The 23,249-nt window shown below is 40.4% G+C and overlaps 1 protein-coding gene across 1 annotated transcript in view; it reads left to right on the forward strand.

The window, feature by feature from the left end:
• Positions 1-23,249, forward strand: part of ARMC2 (armadillo repeat containing 2) — a 153,062-nt gene that overhangs the window by 100,397 nt on the left and 29,416 nt on the right. The window contains exons 11-12 of the mRNA XM_049771233.1: positions 9,566-9,711; positions 16,596-16,695. Coding sequence (XP_049627190.1) covers positions 9,566-9,711; positions 16,596-16,695 — 246 coding nt within the window. The remainder of the gene's footprint in view (positions 1-9,565; positions 9,712-16,595; positions 16,696-23,249) is intronic.

The raw sequence follows: 23,249 nt of genomic DNA on the forward strand, positions 1-23,249 counted from the left end.
GAGTAACTTTCCTGATGGCATATTTTAGTGGTTATTGGGAAAGCCCAAAATGGCACCTACAAAATGGGGACAGAGTTATTCCCATTCTTGCTTTTTTGTTTTGTTTTGTTTTGTTTTGTTTTTTTGAATCACACCCGGCAGCGCTCGGGGGTTACTCCTGGCTCTATGCTCAGAAGTCGCTCCTGGCAGCCTTTGGGGACCATATGGGATGCTAGGATTTGAATCACCATCCTTCTGCATGCAAGGTGAATGCCTTATCTCCATGCTATCTCTCTGGCCCCATGCTTGCATTTTTAACTTAAATTTCTACAAATAATTCTATTGGGGACTTGATAAATAGAAGAAAATTTTTACTTAAACTAAAAGCAGTAATGCCTCATTCCAATTGAGGCATATAATTTGCAATAAAGTGAATTGCTCAGTTTCTACTTATCTGGTGAGTTTTGACAAAACTGTAAAGCACAAAACCTACACCGATCCTGATACTGATTGCTGTGGGCTCAGAAATGTCTTCCCAGTTAATTCTCACTCTCCTGTCCTTCCCTCAAAGTGAACCAGTTCTTTCTGATCTCCTTCACCATAGAAAGGCTCTGCCTGTTCTAGATTTTGACATAAATGGAATATACAGTGTCTTCTTTGTGTATGTGTGTGTGCCTGACTTTTTTTTTAAACTTTGCTTTTGAACTAAGTATAGATATGTAAGATGTAGCAGAAATAGTACCAGAGGTCCTGTGTGCCCATCACCTACCACCCACCCACAGTGGTGAGGTCTTACATAACCAAAGCACATGATGAAAACCAGGAAGCCAACAGGAGGACAGTGCAGTTAACCAGAGTATGACATCTGAATTATTTGAATTATTTCTTTTTTAAATATCTTTATTTAAACCCCTTGATTACAAATATGATTATACTTGGGTTTCATATAAAGAACACCCACCTTCACCAGTGCAACATTCATTGGTATTGCTTCTTAGGCTTGCCATGTTTTGGATGCTGTAATTGTTATTGAGGAGACAGCTGTTTCTACCTGAGGGGTTTTCTTCTTATACAGATATACCCAGAGTAGCCAAAAAGTAGCACAGCAGGTAGGACACTTGCTTTACACATGGCTGACCTGGACTTAATACACAGCATCCTATAAATGTGGTTCCTCAAGAACTGCCAGGAGTGATTTCTAAGTGTAGAGGCAGGAGTAACCCCTAAGCATCACCAAATATGGCCAGACACCCCCAAAAAAGATATACCCAAAAGTATAATCATTTGCTCAACAGTTATGAGAGAATTAGCCATTGGGGTGGGGATAATGAAACAATGGACTAATGGAACACAAGGACAGTAGTAGAGTCTTGGGCACTTTGGTGGTGAGGAAGGGTCAGTTACTGGTCATTAAAGTCATAACCATATTAACACATTGTAATCATGTTACTTAAACTGTAACTTTAAAAAAGTATCCCTGTGCTTACCAGGTCTGGAGAGAGCCATTTGCTTTTCAGTTGCTGTCATATCTATTCAGTTTCATCTCTTCACTGTAGACAGACATTAGTGGTAGCAATAAAGAAATGTCACTAACTTTGACCATGTAATTGTGAAAATTGGTATTATTACTTAGTTATTCATAATGCATTGTCTTTTTCAGAGTCATTGTCCTTATTTTAACATATAGCTAATGTGACATTCAAAGTGTCATCTATACTGATCCATATAATAGAATAGCTTGAAAAAAACAGTTCTCAGTTACTTGCTCTTTTTACTAAAGTAAAAAGAGACACAGTGGCAGACAGTGGTGAAAGAAGTATAAACAGGCAAATTTTAGATTCTCATAGAGGGGGTATGGGTGGCTTTGAGGGGATCAAAGTGTATCTCCTGCTGCACTGGAAACCCACCACAGGAATGTGCCAGATGAATTAGTATTGCATTCACATCCATATATCTTCATTTCAGTAAAATGCTTGGGAATTTTCTAAGCTCATGGTTTTGTGGCATCTTGTCATTGGTTTCTTTGGTCTCTGCTCGAACTGTGCTGACCATATATGAGACAATATGAAACTTCTTGGGTGACCACATAGACTCTGGTTTTGGCATCTAGTGGTCTCAGTTGGGCACTGGTCCAAAAACAAATAAATGTGCTTTTATTAATAGCAGGAGATGGTTGTGCTGAGGTTGAAAAATGGTGTGGCTTTGCTCTTAAATCATTTGACAGTGCTGGCGGGCTAGTGGTTGTGTTTATTCTCTCACATCATTAGTGGGCAGTGAACCATTTTGCAGTTGGCAGTTAAGTTGAGATAAAGCTCCAGGGATTTGGGTTATGGATATTTCTGAAGATTGGGAAATGAAATGAAGACTTTCGAGAAGGCAAGAAATCAGAACCCAGCTTGCCTGCCTCCTGGAAAGCTGGTGGACTTTCTGAGCTACAGCTTTTTTATCTGAAAAACGGGATTTTCCATTCCAATCCTAACTACTATTTGGGGTGGGAGGGTGAGTCAGTGTGCCAATGAGCTCAAGCCCATAAGATTGCTTTTTAATCCACAGTCACTATTCTAGTCTGTGGCAAAAATATCAATGATTGAAGTGAAGTGGCAAAAATATCAATGATTTAAGTGAAGAAATCATGATGCTAACTTTGGATGAGCTTATATATTAACTTTCAAACTCGTGTGATGAATATATAGTTCAGGGACCAGAGAGATAGCACAGTGGTAGGATGTTTGTCTTGCACGCAGCTGATCCAGGACAGACAGTGGTTTGAATCACGGCATCCCATATGGTTGCCCATGCCTGCCAGGAGCGATTTCTGAGCACAGAGCCAGGATTAACCCCTGAGTGCCACCAGGTGTGACTCAAAAACCAAATATATATAATCCAGATGTATCATATTCCAAAGATTTCTCTGAAAGATAGATGCTGTTGTCATCTTGGGATAGGGACTGGAATTAGACCACTTAAGGCTCACTCCTATCAGTACTTGGGAGACCATGAACAGTGCCAAGGACCAAAAGGAGCAACTGTCTTCAAGGCCAGAGCCTGTACTAGGGCTCTGGCCCCTTTTTTTGTTTATGTTGTTTTTGTTTTCTAAATTAGGAAAACTTTCCAGGAAAAAATTTCATGGTTGGTGGCAAAGTTCCCGGGCTGTCCCAAAAGTTCAGAAGGAAGATCCGAACAGGAGTTGAATGGGGGTGGCTTGTGAACCACAAGCCCCTTTGGTATGGGGTAACTGTAATAGCTAAATACCTTCCCCAGGAGACTGTAGTAAGTTTCCTGGGAACCAAGGGCCCTTCTTGAGGAAGAAGACAAAGAAACAAGGAGAGGTCCTTCAGAAAGAAAGGAAGCAGTCAGCATGCAAGTTCAGGGCCACAACTAGGTCTTCTCACTTTATATCCATCCTTTACACTAGAGAGGAAGGTAGTAATGGGAGAATGAGGGGAACTGGCCTGTCTGAAGAAGTTAGGAGGAGCCTCAAGGCAATTAATTGTTGAAACATTGTTTGAAATCAAGTACCTCCTAGCCATTTGAATTCTAATTCAAGATTTTTCAGTACTAACTTTTCTGTATTAAGCACGTTGTATGCTCTTTTATACATGATTTAATTACTTCCCAATATAATTTTTCCTTGAAAATGGAGGGTATCTGAGGATGAAGTTCATGAGTGCCTTTCCCACTTTCTGCCCCTTTGGACTCACCTGCTACCATGGGCCCTAGAGTATTACTGGGTGTGGCCTCACAACAGTATATAAAATTATATAGAAACTTAAAATTTTAAATGGTTTTTTCTGCAGAGGTACTAAAGGGGGAAGGTAAGACTTGCATATGGCGAATCCTGGTTTGATCCCAGAGCCTATAGTTCCCTGAGTGTAGACAGGAGTAAGCCCTGAGCACCCCTGAATGGCCCCAGCCATCTCTGCCCCACTTCCAAAAACAGTTCTTCCAGTGTTCAATGCACACTGCAAACTTTGAGCTGCAACTCCCTCAGTGTGAGATGGGACAGTGCTGCCATATTATCTGGGGTCTTTCCTGGAGTTTCTGATTGACTATGGGACCTATTCCATCTCCAAACTAGTATTGCTCCCAGTTCTGAGCAGGCAGTATGTGGGCTGCCAGGCTGGTGTGTTCTCTCATTGAAGTTAGGAATTCAAAGACACTCATTCAGAGAAGTTTTAGGAAAAGTGAATCCCACAAACAATAGTGTATAGCTCAATCATGTATCATTAAGAGACCAGTAAGCATAGATCCTCCAGGACATTTCTCCATTGGTATATGACCAGAATTATCAGATCACTTCTGCCCTTGACTTCACCTGACAACTGCTGATGAGCAAGGATACTTTTTCATCTTTGTGGCTTATCGGTTCTGTCTTCATTTTTTTTTACCTGCCAATTGCTCCTGTCACTGTCTCTCTGTCCACTGGGATGGCACAATAGGTAGGAGATGCAAAGGAAAACATTTCTTTCACCATAGTATGATTTTCAGTATGCTCTTTCTTGGCAGCCCCCTTGAGAAGTTGGGAGCTGGGGTAGTGTTTAGAGCACATGCCTCATATGCGGCAGACCCTGATTCCATCCTCAGTACCAATTATGGTCCCCCAGCACTGCTGTGAAATCCCAGTAACCCTAGTATCAAAGGAACCAAGCAGCACTGCATCTTTTGACCCTTTCAATGAACTACTGGTCAAGTTGGCTAATGAGTTCCTGGAATGGCCCTCTGCCTCCTGAGCATAACTTGGGAGCAGCCCTCCAAAATAGAGAAGTTGGTAATGGTCCTAGTGAGTCTTTAAGAAGCCATAAAAGCATCTGTCCACTCAGTGATTGCTTTTTTCTTTTCATAAAGAATTTGGGACGGGGCCGGAGAGATAGCATGGAGGTAAGGCGCTTGCCTTTCATGCAGAAGGTCATCGGTTCGAATCCCGGCGTCCCATATGGTCCCCTGTGCCTGCCAGGAGCAATTTCTGAGCATGGAGCCAGGAGTAACCCCTGAGCACTGCCGGGTGTGACCCAAAAACCACAAAAAAAAAAAAAAAAAAAAAAAAAGAATTTGGGACAACTCAGAAGATTCTGAACAATGAAACAGAAATGTGCCTATCTCAGCAGATTTAGGAGCACTATGCATTAGGAGAGAAAATTAAGAAAGTGGGTATACTCCCCAAGCTCTACTACCAAAGGAGGGTTTGTTTATCTGTTCCCCCTGCCCAAACCAAATAAACTCCATAGCATGCAGCGTTCATTTGTGTGTGTGTGTGTGTGTGTGTGTGTGTGTGTGTGTGTGTGTGAATATCTGGTATTAAGAGTTCTTGGGCATTTTATGTTCAGTTTTTCCATATTTGCCATGAGCTCCAACACTGGCACAAAGCTGAGAGTCAAATGGACTTACTTATAATCAGTCTTGACTTATATCTAGCAGTTAGATCCTCTACCTGGTGGTTTTACTTTTTCCCCCAGAAAATTAATTCACTTGTCCCTACTCAGCATCCATTGGGGACAGCAGTGGAGCATATCCAAACTCTCTGGATGGCAGGGGGTGTATGTGATGTGCTCATGGCAACATCTATGGGTGGCTTCCCCTGGGATTTCAGTTCAGAGTGATCACAAGGCCTCAGACACTGCTGCTTCCAGGGGAAAGTCACTTTTTCTGTCTCCTTTGTCTCTTCCCTTCTCCTTTCCTTCTCCACTCTGCCTCCTCCTCTTCTGCTGTGCTCATGGCATCCTGTATTTTTTGAGCAGAGTTCCATTTTGGTTGGTTCATGAGGAGGTGAACACTAGAGCTCACAAGGACCAGAAGGTATCCAAAGCATGTGGTTCTGGCTGTGATGGGTGGTTGAGAAGTGTTGTCATAGACAAGATGTTCTGGGCTGTCCCTCCCCACCAGGATTCAATTGTGAAATAGGGAAAGAAGTGTGAAGAAAGGTCATATGGGGCAGAGAGCCACATTCAAGGCTGATAATGGCATTGGGGAAGGGGAGTTGACAACACAGAGGAAGGCGGTAAGGCAGAAGAAGGCCTGAGAGTGAACTGTTCTTGAGAGCTCATAGGTAGAATGTGAGTCCTTCTTGGGCAGCCCCCAGAAGGAAGAGGCCTTTCCAAAGAAAAGAGTGGGCTGTTAGATGTTTCATCTGAAGATGAGAGGGAGCCCCTGTGGGGAATCCACCAAAAGTGGGGAGATAGGAAGGAACCCATTGGGTGACTCTAATTCTGGAAAGAATTGAGGCAGGCCTGAGTGAAAACAGCCAGAAGGTGGGGTTGAGGGTGGGAGAGAAGAACTTCAACCTCAGGACAGTCAAGAGAGCACAAGCAGCTCAAACCTTCCCCAAGGTCCATTTCTCCTTCATTCACTGTTGTTACATTTCTCAGCTCCTTAAAACACCTTAGAGCCCATCTCCCTAGGAAAGGGACTGACAACTTCCTGCTTTTAGAGCCTACTCTGTCCTGGACACTCAGTTGCTGGTTGGGAGTGTTGATGGCAGTGAGCTGCGATGTATCTGGTGCAGGGTTCCTCCCCAGGGTCTCCATAGCAAAAAAACAAAGAAGGGATCCACCCTCACAGAAGTAGAGTATGTAGCTAGGCATGAAACAAACATTAAATAGATCCACAGCTCCCCTCACAAGACAGGTTTTGAGGTGAAATTTGAGGATTGGCAGGAGCAGGTCATACAGGGCCATTTAAGCAGTGGGCAGGAAACAGTGTCTCAGCTAAAGAGCAAAGAGCACTTTGCCTGTCAGGTTTATGGTGACAGAAAGGAGAAGACAGGATTCTAGGATGCCTGTGAGGTCTGGGGCTGAGCTGAGGGTGCTATCCTGCATGAAAGTATCTCTCTATATTAATGTTTTGGGGGGAGAAGGGCATTTTAGTCCACACTGGGCAATACTCAAGCCTTACTCCTGCCTTGCTCACTCCTGATGATGCTCAAGAGATGCCAAAAAATGAACCCAGATTGGCCACATGCCAAGCAACTGCCTATTGCTCTGGCCCCTTTATGTGTTTCTCAGGTGTGTGGCCAATCTCTCTCTCTCTCTCTCTCTCTCTCTCTCTCTCTCTCTCTCTCTCTCTCTCTCTCTCTCTCTCTCTCTCTCTTTTTTTTTGTGGTTTTTTGGGTCACACCCAGCAGTGCTCAGGGGTTATTCCTGGCTCCATGCTCAGAAATTGCTCCTGGCAGGCACGGGGGACCATATGGGACGCCGGGATTTGAACGGATGACCTTCTGCATGAAAGGCAAACGCCTTACCTCCATGCTATCTCTCTGGCCCCCTCTCTCTCTCTCTTTCTCTCTCTCTCACACACACACATCTCTTTCTTTCTTTCTTTCTTTCTTTCTTTCTTTCTTTCTTTCTTTCTTTCTTTCTTTCTTTCTTTCTTTCTTTCTTTCTTTCTTTCTTTCTCTTTCTTTCTTTCTTTCTTCTTTCTTTCTTTCTTTCTTTTTTTTTTGCCAGTCCCAGAAACGCTTAGGGGACCATGCAGCACCAGGGGTCAAAACCTGGGTGTCCTGCATATAAAGTAAACATTCCACCCAACTGAGCTCTCACCAGTCCTTATAACACTTTGTGTGTATAACCAAAGAACCCTGAGCTATTTTCCTTCTTCTAATTAAGTGAAAGGGGGATACAGAAGGAGAGAAAACCCAAGCTGAAACTGGTAGCTCCTAAGAAAACAGTGGTTTGTTTGGCTGACAGATATGCCCTTTCAGCTGTGAAGAGGAATCAAGAACATAACTCGGGCTTGAGATGCCCGAGATGTCTTGAGATAACTCGGGCTTGAGATGACTTGAGATGTCTGTGAGACACTGGGCCTGGGCACAGAGCCTTACTATGTTGGGAATGGGGTTCTACACTATGCGGGGGCTTGGAGGAATGGGGCACCACATGGAGGATGAGGTGCCATGTGGGGAGTGTGGGGGAGGGGTGCTATATGGGGAACTGGGTGCTGCAGGTTCCCACAGGGTCCAGCTGCTTGGGCTCGGGTGAGAATTTACAGAGGCATCTGTGGTCTCTGGCTCTGAGTGGAAAAGGCTGAGTCACTGCTCAGATTGATGTAAACCAGCTGCCTGAGCTCCTGGTCTGAGTCCAGGGAAGGAGAAGTAGAGGCAGAGTTGGATGAGGAGGATTTTCCATTTTACAGCTGGGATGGCCTGGAATACCTGCACCGATTCTCCTCCTTACCCCAAAGGCTTTGGAGCTCTGAGATGCACTGCTCTGCTCCGTGTTCCTCCAACACTTTGGATACAGAAGCTTTCAGGGAGGCATCGACAGAATTGCAGGCAAATTGAATTGGAAGACTGGGACATTTGTAGTTGAAGCACTGGTTTTGTTTTCTCTATTTTAAAGGCAGTTCTTTGTATTTTGCATTTGTATTTTATATTTGTATATGAGAAATCAGTGCCCAAGTCATATAATTGAATCCATGATTCAAGTCATGAAAGTTCTGAAGTCAGGGAGGGCTGGGGGATTTTAAACTTAGGCCATTGGCCCCGACAGTGCCTCCGCAAGGGAATCCAGTACCATCATCCTGGCTGATGAGAAGAATCTGTTTTGGGTGTGATCTGACCTTAGCTGGTGAGAGGGCCAACTGTGGAGGGGGGAAGGATGGGAAGGAAAGGAGAGAGGGAGGGAGGGAGGAAAGATGGATGAGAGGGAGATTGGAAAGCTTTTTTTTTTCCTGAGTTGTCTTTGTATTTTACAAAAGACTATTTTGGACCAGAGAGATAGTACAGTGGGTAAGATAGTACAGAGAGATGGTACAGTTGCATATGGTCAACCCCAGTTCACTACAATCGCTGGCACTGCATATGTCACCTAAGTCACATCAGGAGTGAGCCCTGAGCAGTATGGCCCAAAACCAATAAATAAATAAAACAAATTTATGTGCTATTAAAAGTAACCTCTTGAAAGAGAATAAGATGGTTTTCAAATATTTCTTGGTATTATTTGGCACCACTTGTAAGAATATGGAATAAAGAGCCCATCGGACCTTCTCAGTGCTTTAGAACACCTACCTTGAAAGGCATAAAGGCCCCAGATTCAAGCCCTGGGGCCACTGCTTGCACCCAGCACCAAAATGGCAGCTCTCTGTCTGTAATCCCCTTCACTGCCAGCAATTTCTGGACACACTGCATCCAGGTTTGTGCGTGAGCACAAATAAAGGGGAAGACAACCTTGAGGGAGCACCACCTGACATGTAATCTCGAGTCATCAAAACCATGGGGAAACAATCTTTTTTTTTTTTTTGGTTATATATGGAATATAAAGTTTCTAATTTGAAGAACTGATGTGGCAGGTTTTTGGAGGCAGGGTGTGATCTTTTGAAAATCTTACAAATTTACAGGTTGAGTTTAACCCTGTTGTTTTGGCATATACATTGCTTATTAGCATGCAGATTAAATATTCTCCCTTAACATCAAAGTCGGCTTTTCTTATTTTCATTTCCTGCTACTTGTGCATTGTCCACCTGTCTGGTAGGAGAGACATGACTGGTGCAGTTTAGCTGCAGATACAATGAAATATATAGGATGAGTTGTGTTATGCTGATTCTTGTTGCTGTATTTTTACATTTTACAAAAGAATGCAAACCTGCTTTATCTTAGATAACTGCTACATTGAGACACTTGGTTGATTCACCAATAGCAAGAAGTAAGTTGCTGAGCTTTAGTGCCTTTCCCCAACTATGCACAGTGATGGAGCAGTACCTGGATGACAAGGATGTCTGCACCAATATTGCCAGAATATTTAGGTAGGTAGACAAGGTAAATAACTTAACATTATCTGGTGCCCCCTCCCCAAATGTTTTCTAGGGAGATGACAAAAAGGACTGGAGTACATGATTTGCATTTGGGAGTGGTTGGCTTGATCAGTGTCTCAGAACCACTGAGTATTTGCCCAAGCCAGAACAAACAAAAAATCAAATACTTCTTTGGGGTCAAGAAGATAGCTCCCAGGGCTGGAGTGCATGCCTGGAATGTGGAGGCTCAGATTTCATCCCCAGGATTACAAAGTCCTCCAAGTTCTACCACTGAGTGACTCCCAAGCATCAAATTGAGAGTAGTTACTTTCCACACCCAGCACCTCTAAGTGTAGTGCCAAAACAACAATTCATTGGATTTCAGGCTAGCTTCAGTATTTGTGTATGCAATTAGTAAGGTGTTCTATTTTTGCCCTTTTATTGGGGGGGCAGGGGAGGAATTGTGCCACACCCGGTGATGTTCCAGGGTTACTCCTGGCTCTAAACTCAGGATTCACTTCTGGCGTGGTTGAAGGACCATATGGGTTTCCAGGGATCGAACCCAAGTCAGCTGCATGCAAGGTAATGCCTTATCCACTGTACTGTTGCTCTATTCCCCACTTTTTTTTTTAAATTTGGAGTGAAGGGCCAGAGAGAGTATATAGGGCTTGCCCTGCACACAGCCAACCCTGGTTCAGTATCCAGCATCACCAATGGTCCCCCAAGCACCATAAGGAGTGATTCCCTGAACACAGGACCAGGAAGGATTAAGTTCCCTGCACTACCAGGTGTGGCCCAAGCCTCCTCCACAAATTCTAAGAGACCTTGGTTTGAATCCCAGTACCACATATGTTCTGAGCACTGCCAGAAGTGATCTCTGAGCTTAAAGCCAAAAGTTAGCCCTGAAGCTCCACTGAGACCATTTTTAGGGACCCTCCAGACGTTGCTCTGGGGCATAATCAGTGGGCATGGTGGTATGGGGGATAGAAGCACTGGAGCGGTGGTGCAGCGTTAGGGTGTTTGCCTTCCACGCTGCTGACCTAAAACGGACCCTGGTTTGATCCCATATGGTCCCCCAAGCAGGAGTAATTTCTAAGCATAGAGCCAGGAGTAACCCCTGAGTGTCACTGGGTGTGGCCTAAAAACAAACAAAAAAAATGAACTTAGGGTCTCACAAATGTTAGGCACATTCACTACCACTGGAGTTTATCTTCTTAGCCCTTATTTAAGCTTTTTCAACTTCATCTAGAAGTAAAGGTAAATACAATGATCTAAGTTTAATATAAAAGTCTGGTTTTTTGTAGCTGTGATGATCAAACCAAGGGCCGTACACATGCCCATTTGGTTTCATCCCCAGCTCTTACAAGAAACTATTTAAATTCACCAATCCATTCCTTATATGTTGCTAATGTGATTCTGAACACATATGTGTTACTTGTTTGGCAATTGTGAGTTATCTGAGCAGATTTTTTTGTGTTTCAAACACAAGAAAAATTTGAATTTAATGTCCACACCCAGCAGCGCTCAAAGACTGTTCACTCTATGCTAAGAAGGGATTGAGGAGTTTCCTCACAGGGGTCCTCAAACTTTTTAAACAGGGGGCCAGTTCACTGTCCCTCAGACCATTGGAGGGTCTGACTATAGTAAAAACAAAACTTATGAACGAATTCTTATGCACACTGCATATATCTTATTTTGCAATGAAGAAACAAAACAGATACAAATACAATATGTGGCCCGTGGGCCATAGTTTGAGGACCACTGCTAGAAGATTGTCAGGAGCCCTAGGGAGACTGGGATCTAAACCAAATGGAGTCCTACATGCAAAGCCAATGTTGTATAAAACAAACCAGCAAAGAAACAAAACTCCCTCTCAGCTGATTGGAGATACAGAACAAGGCAAACTTTCAGATACACTTAGAAACAGTACTTAATAATTTGAACTCATTGGGGCCAGAGTGATAGCACATCAGTAGGGTGTTTACCTTGCATGTGGCCGACCCAGGAGGAACCTGGTTCGATTCCTGGCATCCATGTGTGCCCCCAGCCTGTCAAGGTGATTTCTGAGTGCAGAGCCAGGAGTAACCCCTGAGCACAGCTGGATGTGACTCAACAACCAATAAATAAATAAAGGTTAAATAAAACTAATTTAAACTCAAAAGGGTTAGGCCTTTGGTAGAAGTCTGATCTGACTTTATTTCTGCTGCTTGGCTCAACTCTACTGTAAGTACTTATTCCTCATGTTTATACTTAAATCCAGAAGTGATGATCATCTATTTGAGGTTGCCTCAAAACAAAGTCCTGTTAAACATTGGAACTGTCTTGACATTTTACCTCTGTTTCATCCCTCTTTGCTCTTTCCCAGTCTATTTGCATAATGAATCTTTTTACTTTTTCTCAGTTTTTGGGGCCACACCTGGTGGTGCTTGGGGTTTTTACTCCTGGCTTTTCACTCAGAAATGACTCCTGGCAAGCTCAGGGGATTATATGGGATGCTGGGGTCCAACCTGGGTTAGCTAAGTGAAAGGCAAACACCCTATCCACTCTGCTATCACACAGGCCCCTGCATAATGTATCTTTTTAAGAGACAGATCCTTCCTAGTGTGATCATATTGTAGCGGTTTAAAGAAATACAGTTTCCTGAAGAATGAATTTTAATGCTCCAGTATGAGAGAGCTGAGACCACTATGATAGTCTCTTCGTGTCCCTCTTACCTGCTTTGTTTTAAATAGTATTAATTATGTCCATCTTGAGGCACTATAAAAACACAGCATTTGGGACTGGCAAGGTGGCGCTAGAGGTAAGGAATTTGTAGAAATTTGGACTTGCAAGCACTAGCCAAGGAAGGACAGCAGTTTGATCCCCCGGCGTCCCATATGGGCCCCCCAAGCCAGGGGCAATTTCTGAGCGCTTAGCCAGGAGTAACCCCTGAGCATCAAACGGGTGTAGCCCGAAAAAACAAAAACAATAACAAAAAAAAAACCCAGCATTTATTTTTGTGTATAATGGCAAATGTGAATCTCATCTAATTCCAATGTGGGTAGTCAATTGTCCTAGCACCATTTTCCAAGTCCACACCATCCTCTGTTCACTGATTTTTTTTTTTTGGTAGGTATTGAGGGGAATATACCCTGCTTTACACAAAGCTAACTTCTGGCTTTGCACTCAGAATTACTCCTAGTGATGCTCCAAGGACCACAAACCAGAATTGTCTGCACACATGGCAAATGCCTTAGCTATAGTATTAGCTGTTTGGCCCCATTTTCACTCACTTAAATGCTTTGTCAGTCAAATACAAGGCCCCATAAATGCATAGGCACTTTAAAATACTCTGTTCATCCTGTCCTCAGACCCTTACCTCACCAGATTTTACCATTCTAGATTGGTTCTATTAAATTTGACTCTAAAGTAAATTGCTCACTTGAATATACAAATTCTTTCTTCCAACTGGGGAACCAGTTAATATCTATGAGAGGAATGTTACGCTCCATAAAGCCCCACTGGGTTTGTAAAGTATTGGGGAAGGGAGAGAAGTGGGTACCTTTCTTCACTCATAAAACTTGTGAGTTTGTCTTTATTGTCTTTCAATCAGTTTTATCATTTTCTCCAAAGAAGATTTTGCACATATCTTGTTAGATGATTTTCTCTGTGATTAAAAATGTAATCTTTAAAAAAATCTTTTTAAAACGTTTTGAGGCCACACCTGAAGATGTGCAGCCTTTACTCCTGGGTCTGCACTCAGCAATTACTCCTGGAAGGGTTGGGGGACAATATCGGATATGGGATGCCAGGATTCAAATTCTGGTAAGGCACATGCAAGGCAAGCACCCTACCCACTGTACTGTCTCTCCAGCCCTTTGAAAAAAAATTTTTATTAGAGTCTGACTGGTATGTATGAATAGTGATGTTTGCTAATGAGCTTGTATTCAGGCATCTATAGACTCACTTGGATTTTGTCTGCAAGGTTTTCTATAAGTAGGAATTTCTTAACTAATTATTATACCTCTTCCTTTCCCCTTCAGCCTGCCTCTTCCTGATCTCATTGCTTAGACCAGTGGTCCTCAAACTATGGCCCGCGGGCCACATATTGTATTTGTATCTGTTTTGTTTCTTCATTGCAAAATAAGATATATGCAGTGTGCATAAGAATTTGTTCATAAGTTTTGTTTTTACTAGTCAGACCCTCCAATGGTCTGAGGGACAGTGAACTGGCCCCCTGTTTAAAAAGTTTGAGGTCCCCTGGCTTAGGATGTCCATTTTAAAGAGTTGTAGGAATTTGGACTTGCTGACTTTTCCCCAGCTTTAAAGGAATTGTTTATTGTGGTTTTACCAGATTTTACTGAAACTATAATATTTGCCAAATATTGTTAAAATCAATGTTTGCTGTAGGCTTCTGTAGACGCTACGTAGATGGCTAAGGAAGAGTTTTCTCTCATTAATGAACTTTCCCAAAAGCTCCCTGAGTTATTTGATTATATGGGTTTTTATTTTTATTAATAATATAGTTTATATTACTAGATTTTATAATGTTAAATCATCATTATTGCTACATGTAGTTGATTAATACTTTTATTTTTTAGGATACTTTAGCTGGTCATACATTCCTCATTGTTCTTGCCTAGTTTTATTTTATTTTATTTTATTTATTTATTTTTTTGGTTTTATGGGCCACACCCAGTAACGCTCAGGGGTTACTCCTGGCTATGTGCTCAGAAGTTGCTTCTGGCTTGGGGGACCATATGGGTCGCCGGGGGATCGAACCGAGGTCCGTCCAAGGCTAGTGCAGGCAAGGCAGACACCTTACCTCTAGCGCCAGTGCCCGGCCCCTTTGCCTAGTTTTAGTATCACATTTATATCAGCCTCAAACACTGAGCTGAGATTCATTCCAACCTATTCTTTTTTCACAAAAAATCTTCAAACCTTTAAATAACTTTTTTTACTACTAATTTGTTGGCTTTAATGTTATCAGCAGATATTTATTTTCTATTTCTGCATAAATAAGCTTCAAAAAGTTGGGAGTTTTGTTTTGTTTTGTTTTTTTGTCTCAGGAATTTGTTCTTTCTCCCTGCATTTCAAACAATACATGATTGTTCTAAAATTTCTGGTGTTCTGTTCATCTGTTCTGGTTGCAACTCTCATTAGGTCCCTCATTTCTTTTTTACTTACTTATAAAACATTCATATAAAGTCAATTACACATCAGATAACATTTTAAGGGCTTTTCAAAATCAAGTTTATTTACTCCTTATCAAAAGGTAGTTCTATCATTTTCTTTCTATTTTTCTCTTTCTCTTTCTTTTCTTTCTCTCTTTCTTTCTCTCCCTTCCTCCCTTCCTTCCTTCCTTCCTTCCTTCCTTCCTTCCTTCCTTCCTTCCTTCCTTCCTTCCTTCCTTCCTTCCTTCCTTCCTTCTTTCTTTCCTTCCTCCCTCCCTCTCTCCCTCCCTCCCTCCCTCCCTCCCTCCCTCCCTCCCTCCCTCCCTCTCCCCCTGCTTTTTGGGCCACACCAGTGATGCTCAGGGGTTACTTCTGGCTATGCACTCAGAAATGGTTCCTGGCTTGAGGGACCATATGGGACGCCGGAGGATTGAACCATAGTCTGTCCTAGGTTAGCTAGGACAAAGCAAGTGCCTTACCACTTGCACCACCACTCCGGCCCCTATCTTTATTTAAGCACCATGATTACAAACATGTTTGTAGTTCGGTTTCAGTCATGAAAAGAGAAACCCCCTTCACGAGTGCAATATTCCCACCACCAGTGTCCCACCCCCAGCCTGTATATGAGACAGGCATTTTACTTCTCTCACTTGTTAACATTGTCATGATAGCTGCTAGTGTAGTTATTTCTCTAACTGCATTCACCACTCTTTGTGGTGAGCCAGTCCTTCCAACCCTCATCTCTATTGTCTCTGGGCATTATTACAATAATGCCTTTTATTTTCTTTAAAACTATTCTGTGTCTATTTCTCTCCCTCTGACATATTTCACTATCATTTTCATTTTATGAGTGAAGAAACTGAGGCATAGAAAAAAGATTCAATAGTTTTTCCAAAGTTGGGTAACTTAAAACAAGTTGATCTTGCTAGAGTTTGTGAATTTATGTTTTACAAAGATTCACTATTTGTTAGCTTGCTTTCTTAAATCATTTTCATTTTATTTCTTCTGTTTTTATGCTTATTAATGTATTTCTTTTTACTCTGTTTGGATTTGGGGGTTTAATTAAAAACTAAATTTTATACTTTTGACACATTTAAGTTTTATCTAATAAGTATCAGTTAGTAAGTGATTTATAAACAACCCTCAACCTGATCTTCATTCACTGGAGTTACCTAGTATGTTTTATTTGTTGGCTTGCTCTAGAAATTTTGAAACTTATTTTTCAGGGTTTTTGCCTTAAGGCCTATTTTGCCTGATATGGTGTTTATTACCCTCCAGCCTATGGATAAGTGCAGGTCTGGGGTGTACAAAGATTGGACCCCCCTGTACACTACTGATAGCTTCTAGGATGTATATTGGAGCAATTTAGTATTTGCTTCTGATGCATTCCACAGTAAATTTCCTAGCTTGTGAGTTTTCCGAAGCTTTGTATGTTTGTATTTTGGGGATTTTGTTTGTTTTTAGTCATATGTGGGGAGTGTTAATTCATGTATTGATACAGGTGTTGGAGGCTCTAAATTTCTCTTTTAAGGAACAATATTAAAATGTCCTGCTTCAGAGCCTGAGAATCTAAAGCAGAGTATTCCTCTTTAAGGCTGCTCTGGACTAAAGTGTGAACTGTTTCTTCTTTTCATTAACTGAGTAACAGTCTAAAGCTTTGTATTTAAAATAATACTGTGTGTATTAAACATCTATAGAAAAAAAATTTAATTATCTTAATTTTTCCATTTGTCATTTCTGCAGCAAACTTACTTCTTACCATGACTGCTGTGTGGCTTTGGCTAATTATTCCAGATGTTATGCCTTGTTTTTGAATCTAATTGACAAATACCAGCAGAAGCAGGTCAGTTCTTTGTGCTTTGAACTTTTCTGTATACCCTTTAATGGGTACATCTGTGTGAACCAATTGGAGGACTTTTTATTGTGAATGTACAAGTATTATGCATGTCATATGTGTCCATTAGATGGAAGATAGGCTGCTTTGGTGGCAAGATATTACCTACAAGAGGCAGTGTCAGAGGAAGTAGTTTGAAGTTGAAATAGCAATCAGTGGGATTTTGGTGTGGAAGAAAGATTCCTAATGTAGAGAAGGTACATGCCTTAGGAGTTGGAAATATTACTCAGTAGGTTTGGCACATGTTAGCATGTTGGATACCCTGGTTCAGTAGCTGGATATCTACCACAGAACAGGGAATAGCTCCCAAGCTCCACCAGCAATTTTATTTCATTATTTTATTTTATTTTTTAAATGAATGACTTCCAATGTTGTCCCCAATAACTGATCTGTAGAACCCCTTAATGATAGTCTCCTAGGAGTCCAATGAGAATAGGTGGTTTTATTCCCATCTTATTGAGATAGAGGAGAAGGATCTGCCATAAGCACTTTAATAACAGGAACTTCTGATAGAAACTATACAGAGCCCCTTACACTGGTTATACTTAGAAGATTCTAATGACCTTGAACTTTTTTTTGAGTCTTTGATCTTATTGGATCTAGAAGATGAAATTTCTAGGTAAGTATTTAAAGGAAATAATTTGGAGTGTTTTGGTTATTGACTTTTGATTTGTTTAGTTGGTTGGTTGAGTGATTTGGGGACTGCATTGGTAAAACTCAAGGGCTCAGGGCTTTGGGGGTCACTCTTGGTAGTTCTTAGGAGACCACATGCTTTGTAGGGGTCAAACCCTGTTCAGCTGTATTTAAAGCAAATGCCTTAATTTCTGTACTATCTCTTTAAATCTTAATTTGGCTTATAAACGTGTGGGTACCAATGTGTATAATTTTTAAAGGAAGAATTCACGAAGAACTTCTTAGTAAAATTAGAATGCATATTATAAATATGAATATGTATTACAAGTTCTTGAACATTAAATGCAGTGTACTCTTATTTGACCTCATAATTGATTAAATTAGCATCTATTCTTTTTTGGTTGTCTTCTTTTACTTTTTTTTATTTTTCGGCCACACCTAGCAGTTCTCAGGGCTTACTCCTAGTTCTGCACTCAGGGATCACTACTGGTGTTGCTTAGGAGACTGTAAGAAATGCTAGGGTTCTGTCAACAACCTGTGCAAAGCAAGCACCCTAACACTGTACTATCACTCTGGACTCATAATATCCACTCTTTACTGAAATTTTTATATGGAAATACAGAGGCCAGAGTGACAGCATAGCAGTTAAGGTATTTGTCTTGCACATGGCCGACTCAGATTTGATTCCCAGCATCCCATATGGTTCCCCGAGCCTACCAGGCATAATTTTGGCACACAGAGCCAGGATTAACCCCTGAGTTCACTTGGTGAGACTCCAAAATAAAAAATATATATATAATATATTCACTTCACTGACACATTTTTAAAGTAACAGTTTCACATATTTACAATAATAATTTATGTGCATGCAAAGAATATTTTAAAATAAAGTTTTGTGTTTGTTTATATTAGTAACATCAAAACTAGTTTAAAATATAATCCCTATGATGGGACCAGAGAGATAGCATGGAGGTAAAGCATTTGCCTTGCATGCAGAAGAATGGTGGTTCAAATCCCGGCATCCCATATAGTCCCCCGAGGCTGCCAGGAATGATTTCTGAACATAGAGCCAGGAGTAACCCCTGAACGCCAACGGGTGTGACCCAAAAACCAAATATATATATAAAATCCCTATGAGAAATAAATACCACTAAACTTTTCTTTGCCCAGCCAAATTTTTATGCTAAAAATGACTAAATTTGTCAGGCATTATACTATTATTAGCTGCTTCTTAGTCAAAGGTCAGTAGTCTGTTTTTGGATTTGTAGATGGCAAAAATTTCTGTGATTTTATTATATCACCATTTCATTGCCCCAAAATGCCAGTAAGTTTTTAATTTTTTAAAATGAGTTTAAGGGGAAGGGGAGAGTTAAGTAGATAAAACATCAAATAATGAATAAAATGTTTTCTAGGAGTTATTGATTTGGTTCAGTGATAGTGTGTCTCCTCTCTCTATATATTTTTTTCTCTAAATTTTCTCTAAATTACATAACTTTCTGAAAGATTTCAAGATATAAGAAGTTGTCAGGTGAAAAATGACTGATTAATTTTCCTTAAAATATTCACAGTTTGGAGGGGGCGGATTCGTTGTACTAGAGGTAAGGTATCTGCCTTGCAAGCACTAGCCTGGGACAGACTGCGGTTCAATCCCCCTGTGTCTCATATGGTCCTGTCCAAGCCAGGACTGATTTCTGAGCGCAGAGCCAGGAGTCACCCCTGAGTGTCACCAGGTGTGGCCCAAAAAACAAAAACAAACAAACAAATAAAAAATATTCACAGTCTGTAGTTAGAATGTCCATTAGGTGGTTATTAACTTTTGTTTTGTATATTAGCTGACTTGAAATCTTTTATTTCTAGTTTTCTTCTTTCAAGGAAAAAGTTGGTAGAAAAAATATATATGCATTATATGTTTAATATTAGTAAAATAATTTTTATATTTACTTCAGAGATTAGTGAGCTGAAAAAACAGCTCAATTGCTTTGTATGCTGAAGCTCAATTACAGACCTAATCCTTGACACTACATAATTCTTCAAGCACCTAGCTGAAAGCGTCCCCTGACACTGCTAAGTATAAGCTCCACACCTTATTAAAAATAAAAGAGTAATGAGTTTTTACTTTCTAGTTTTATTTACTTTATAAATTTTTATTGTAACTTTATTCTAATTCTTTTTTTGCTTTGATATTCTGAACTTGGATGACTTAAATGACTATCTCTGAAGACCCATTTGTTTTTGTTTGTTTGAGACCATACCCAAGTGTGCACAAGGCTTATTCCTAGCTCTGTGCTCAAGAATTACTTCTGCTAAGGCTCAGGAACCACATATCTTGCCCGAACCAAATCAAAGTTAGCTGCATGAGAAAGGAGTGAGTGCCTTATCCTAAGCTATCTGGCCCCTAGAGAAGTCCCTTTTCAATAGACCTCAATATGGATGAAAAATACTTTGATGGTATAAGTTCTAATCATGCCATAAACTGTAATTCTTTTTTTAATTTTATTTAAATATCATGTTTATAAGGTTGTTATACTACAAGTTTTTTTTTGTTTGTTTGTATTTTCCACAGATAAAGTCTTTCATATTTGACTCTCTAATTCTTTTTATTTAAAGGAAGAAATTCCCATCAGCTGAGTACTAGCAAGTAAATTTTTTATTTGTTTGTTTTGGGGCCACACCTGGCAGTGCTCAGGGGTTACCCCTGACTCTGTGCTCAGAAATTACTCCTGGCAGGATCAGGAAACTATATGAGATGCCAAGATCTGCCACATGCAAGACAAACACCATACTCACTGTACTATCTCTCCAACCCTCTAACTCTATTTTTTAATGTCATTATTTAGGTAAATACTATTTATTTCTCTGAAATAGTTTAGATGATGGCCAGGTTTGATAAACATACAAGCATAATCAACAGGAAAACCATGAAATCTGTGTATTTAGAAGGATGCCTTTTCTGATTCTGCTTTAATGTTTTATTAAAGTTTTAATTGACATAAAATGATAATTTTTCAAATTTTAACTTTAGATCAATGGTTATTTATAAAACAAAATTGATATTTATACTACCTTTTTTATCTTGATATATATTATACTCTTGTGACCCGTTACAATTATTATTAAATAAGAGTTGAGGAGCCAGAGCAATAGTACAGTGGGTAAGCATTCGTCTTGCACACAGTAGACTGGAGTTCAATGCCTAACATCCCAACCCATGTGGTTCCTCATATCTGCCAGGAGTGATCCTCCCTGAGCACCAGTGGGTATGAATTCTCCCCAAAATATGAAGAAGAAAAAGAATAGAGAACACCTTGTAAAAAAAAAACTGACACATGGTTCAGTTATATGTAGTGAATTCAGAGCCATACAAGGAATACAAATTTACCAGCTTGCTAATCATGTTTTAGTGATTATTTTATTTTTTTAAATAAGTGCCAGCCCTCAACACTAACAGCTGAAGTGGTATTCCTGGGACCATTCTTGGCCCCAGAAGTGTGGGCCTGGCCCTTCAGTTTGGAGTGCTGGAAGATGACAAGGAGCACACTTGGTTCAGGGATCCCAAGGACCACATATTGTGGTGACCAGGGAACCATGTAGTGAAAAGGATCATATTCAGGCCTCAAACATACTAGGCATGCCACTAACACTATCAACTGACTCAACCCGTAATTCTAATCACTGTGGCAATAATCCTGTACAATATATTACATATTCACTTGCCTTATGAGAATATACTAAAAATTGCATCATCTCTCATGATCCCAAAGGTCAATATCATAATCATTAATGATTGCTCAGGGGCCACTTCTCCCACATTGCCATTTTAGCTCTGTTGATGAGTATTTTAGATGGTGAAGTTATCTTTCTATAGATTTCTCTCCTCCTTTTCCATTGATTCTTCTCTTGGTCTTAAATGATCTTTAGTAATGTCTACCCACCTCTGGAAATTATTTGCAGGGGGAAATCCCATTACCAGACATGTTCAAGGTAATTCTCAAAATGTCCAAAATAAAGATATGTGTGAATAGGCCTCTTGTGAGAAGAGCCTATGGGACTCTCTGATGAAATTTCTCAAAGACCAGTTTGTTTTTGATGAGGTCACACTGCTCACCTTTGGAGCTGCCAGTTCCTTGTTCATGGAGACATTGCTTAAAGACTGTTGTATATGGGACTTCTCACAAGAACACAGTGCTTACAGGTCCATGATCTTAACCACTTCTCTATTTGTTAAAAAAATTATTTATTATTTAAGAATAGGCTGCAGAGTAGGGGGCTACCTGCTCTGACATGGCACTATGATAACAGACTTAATCCTAAAGAAAAATGTAATCTGTGTTCAAACTTGCTATTTACTATTTGATTAGAACCCAGACACTCTAAAGTTACACATTAACTCGTTGACCTCTTTCTGGTAGACAATATAACCTCAAAAGTTATGTTTTATTGCCTTGAGCTATTAACCAGGTGTGTATCTAACCTAGTCATCATATTCTAACACTTAATTTAATGCTGTGAACACACAGTTCTTCAATTATTCTTGGAACCAATTTTGTCATACTATCAGCTCCTTCATTCGTAAAGATAAATACTTTTTAGTGTTGATTTATTTTTGCCTTAAAGTCATGGTGTTAAGTTTTTAAAAATTTACTTTGACTTTATATGGCTTTTATTTATACTATGGAGGGAAATATTATTATCTTAAAACATCTGGCTGGCCTTTCTAATAAGAAAATAATATATAATTTATATTTCTCTCAGAACTCCAATACCTTAGAAGTCAGACATAGTACAGAGGTTTAGGCACTTGCTTTGGATGTGGTCAACCTAGTTCCATCCCTGGCACCCTAGATGATATTCTGCAAGGACTACCAGAAGTGACATCTGAGTACAGAGCCAGGATTAAGCCCTGAGTATTACAGGTATGAAGTACCCCCCAATTCAAAATATCTTAGAAGAGCCATAAAAAACATTCAAGCTATAAGAAAGTACATAGTTGTCCCAATGACTTCCTAAAATTATAAACCAAAAGCTTCCATATTGGAGCATTATCATTATTAATATTTTCATTTTCAAATGGTAATCAATCATTTGTGCCACTGCTTTGCTGGGTACTTGGAGCCCATGAAACTTAAGTCTGGTCTTCCTAAGCCTGTGGTGATTGCTGATTTATGGGCTCATACTGAACACTGGCAAGATGGATATCAAGCATGTGAAATGCTTTGGAATCTGGAAAATATTTAATTTTTTTCTGTTACTTTCCCCTTAAATATTTATTTTCTTCATTCTAGTTTGGAAAAAAGAAACAATAAAATTTCTTTTCCTATAATTTTCACACTTGTGGGCTGTTATACAAAAGCCAAACAGGAATGAAGATTTTTGTGGGGGAATCACATACAGCAGTACTTGGAATTACTCCTGGCTTAGTGATTGGAATGGCTTTTTATGGAAGACCATCTGGGGCCCAGGATTGACCCCCCAAGGTCAGTAGAGGAAGTAAAAGTGCCAGCCTTTTGAGCATTTTAAATTGTTTCAGACCTGCACAGTACCTTATGTTCAAGTTCCTCTTGGTACAAATGAGGCTGAATATAATTTTGTTTTTCACCTTTTTCTAGAAATAAAAGTGACTTCCAGTACAAGTGTCTACATCTGTAAGGGTTAAGTTTTCTGGGGAGCCAGGGAGAGAGCTCTAGGGGTCAGAAGTCATGTACATTCAGGAGCACAGCTTTGACTCCCTTCTTCCCCAGTATGATACTCTGAGCAAACACTGCCAGAAACAACTCCTGACCACATAGCCCAGAGTAGCCTCTGAGTATCACCAGATGTAACCCCAGGCCATCCAACAAATTTCTAAATAGAACAATAATTTCCTATATCTG

The sequence above is a fragment of the Suncus etruscus genome, chromosome 4 (assembly GCF_024139225.1).
Source record: "Suncus etruscus isolate mSunEtr1 chromosome 4, mSunEtr1.pri.cur, whole genome shotgun sequence".
Classification (NCBI taxonomy): Eukaryota; Metazoa; Chordata; class Mammalia; order Eulipotyphla; family Soricidae; genus Suncus; species Suncus etruscus.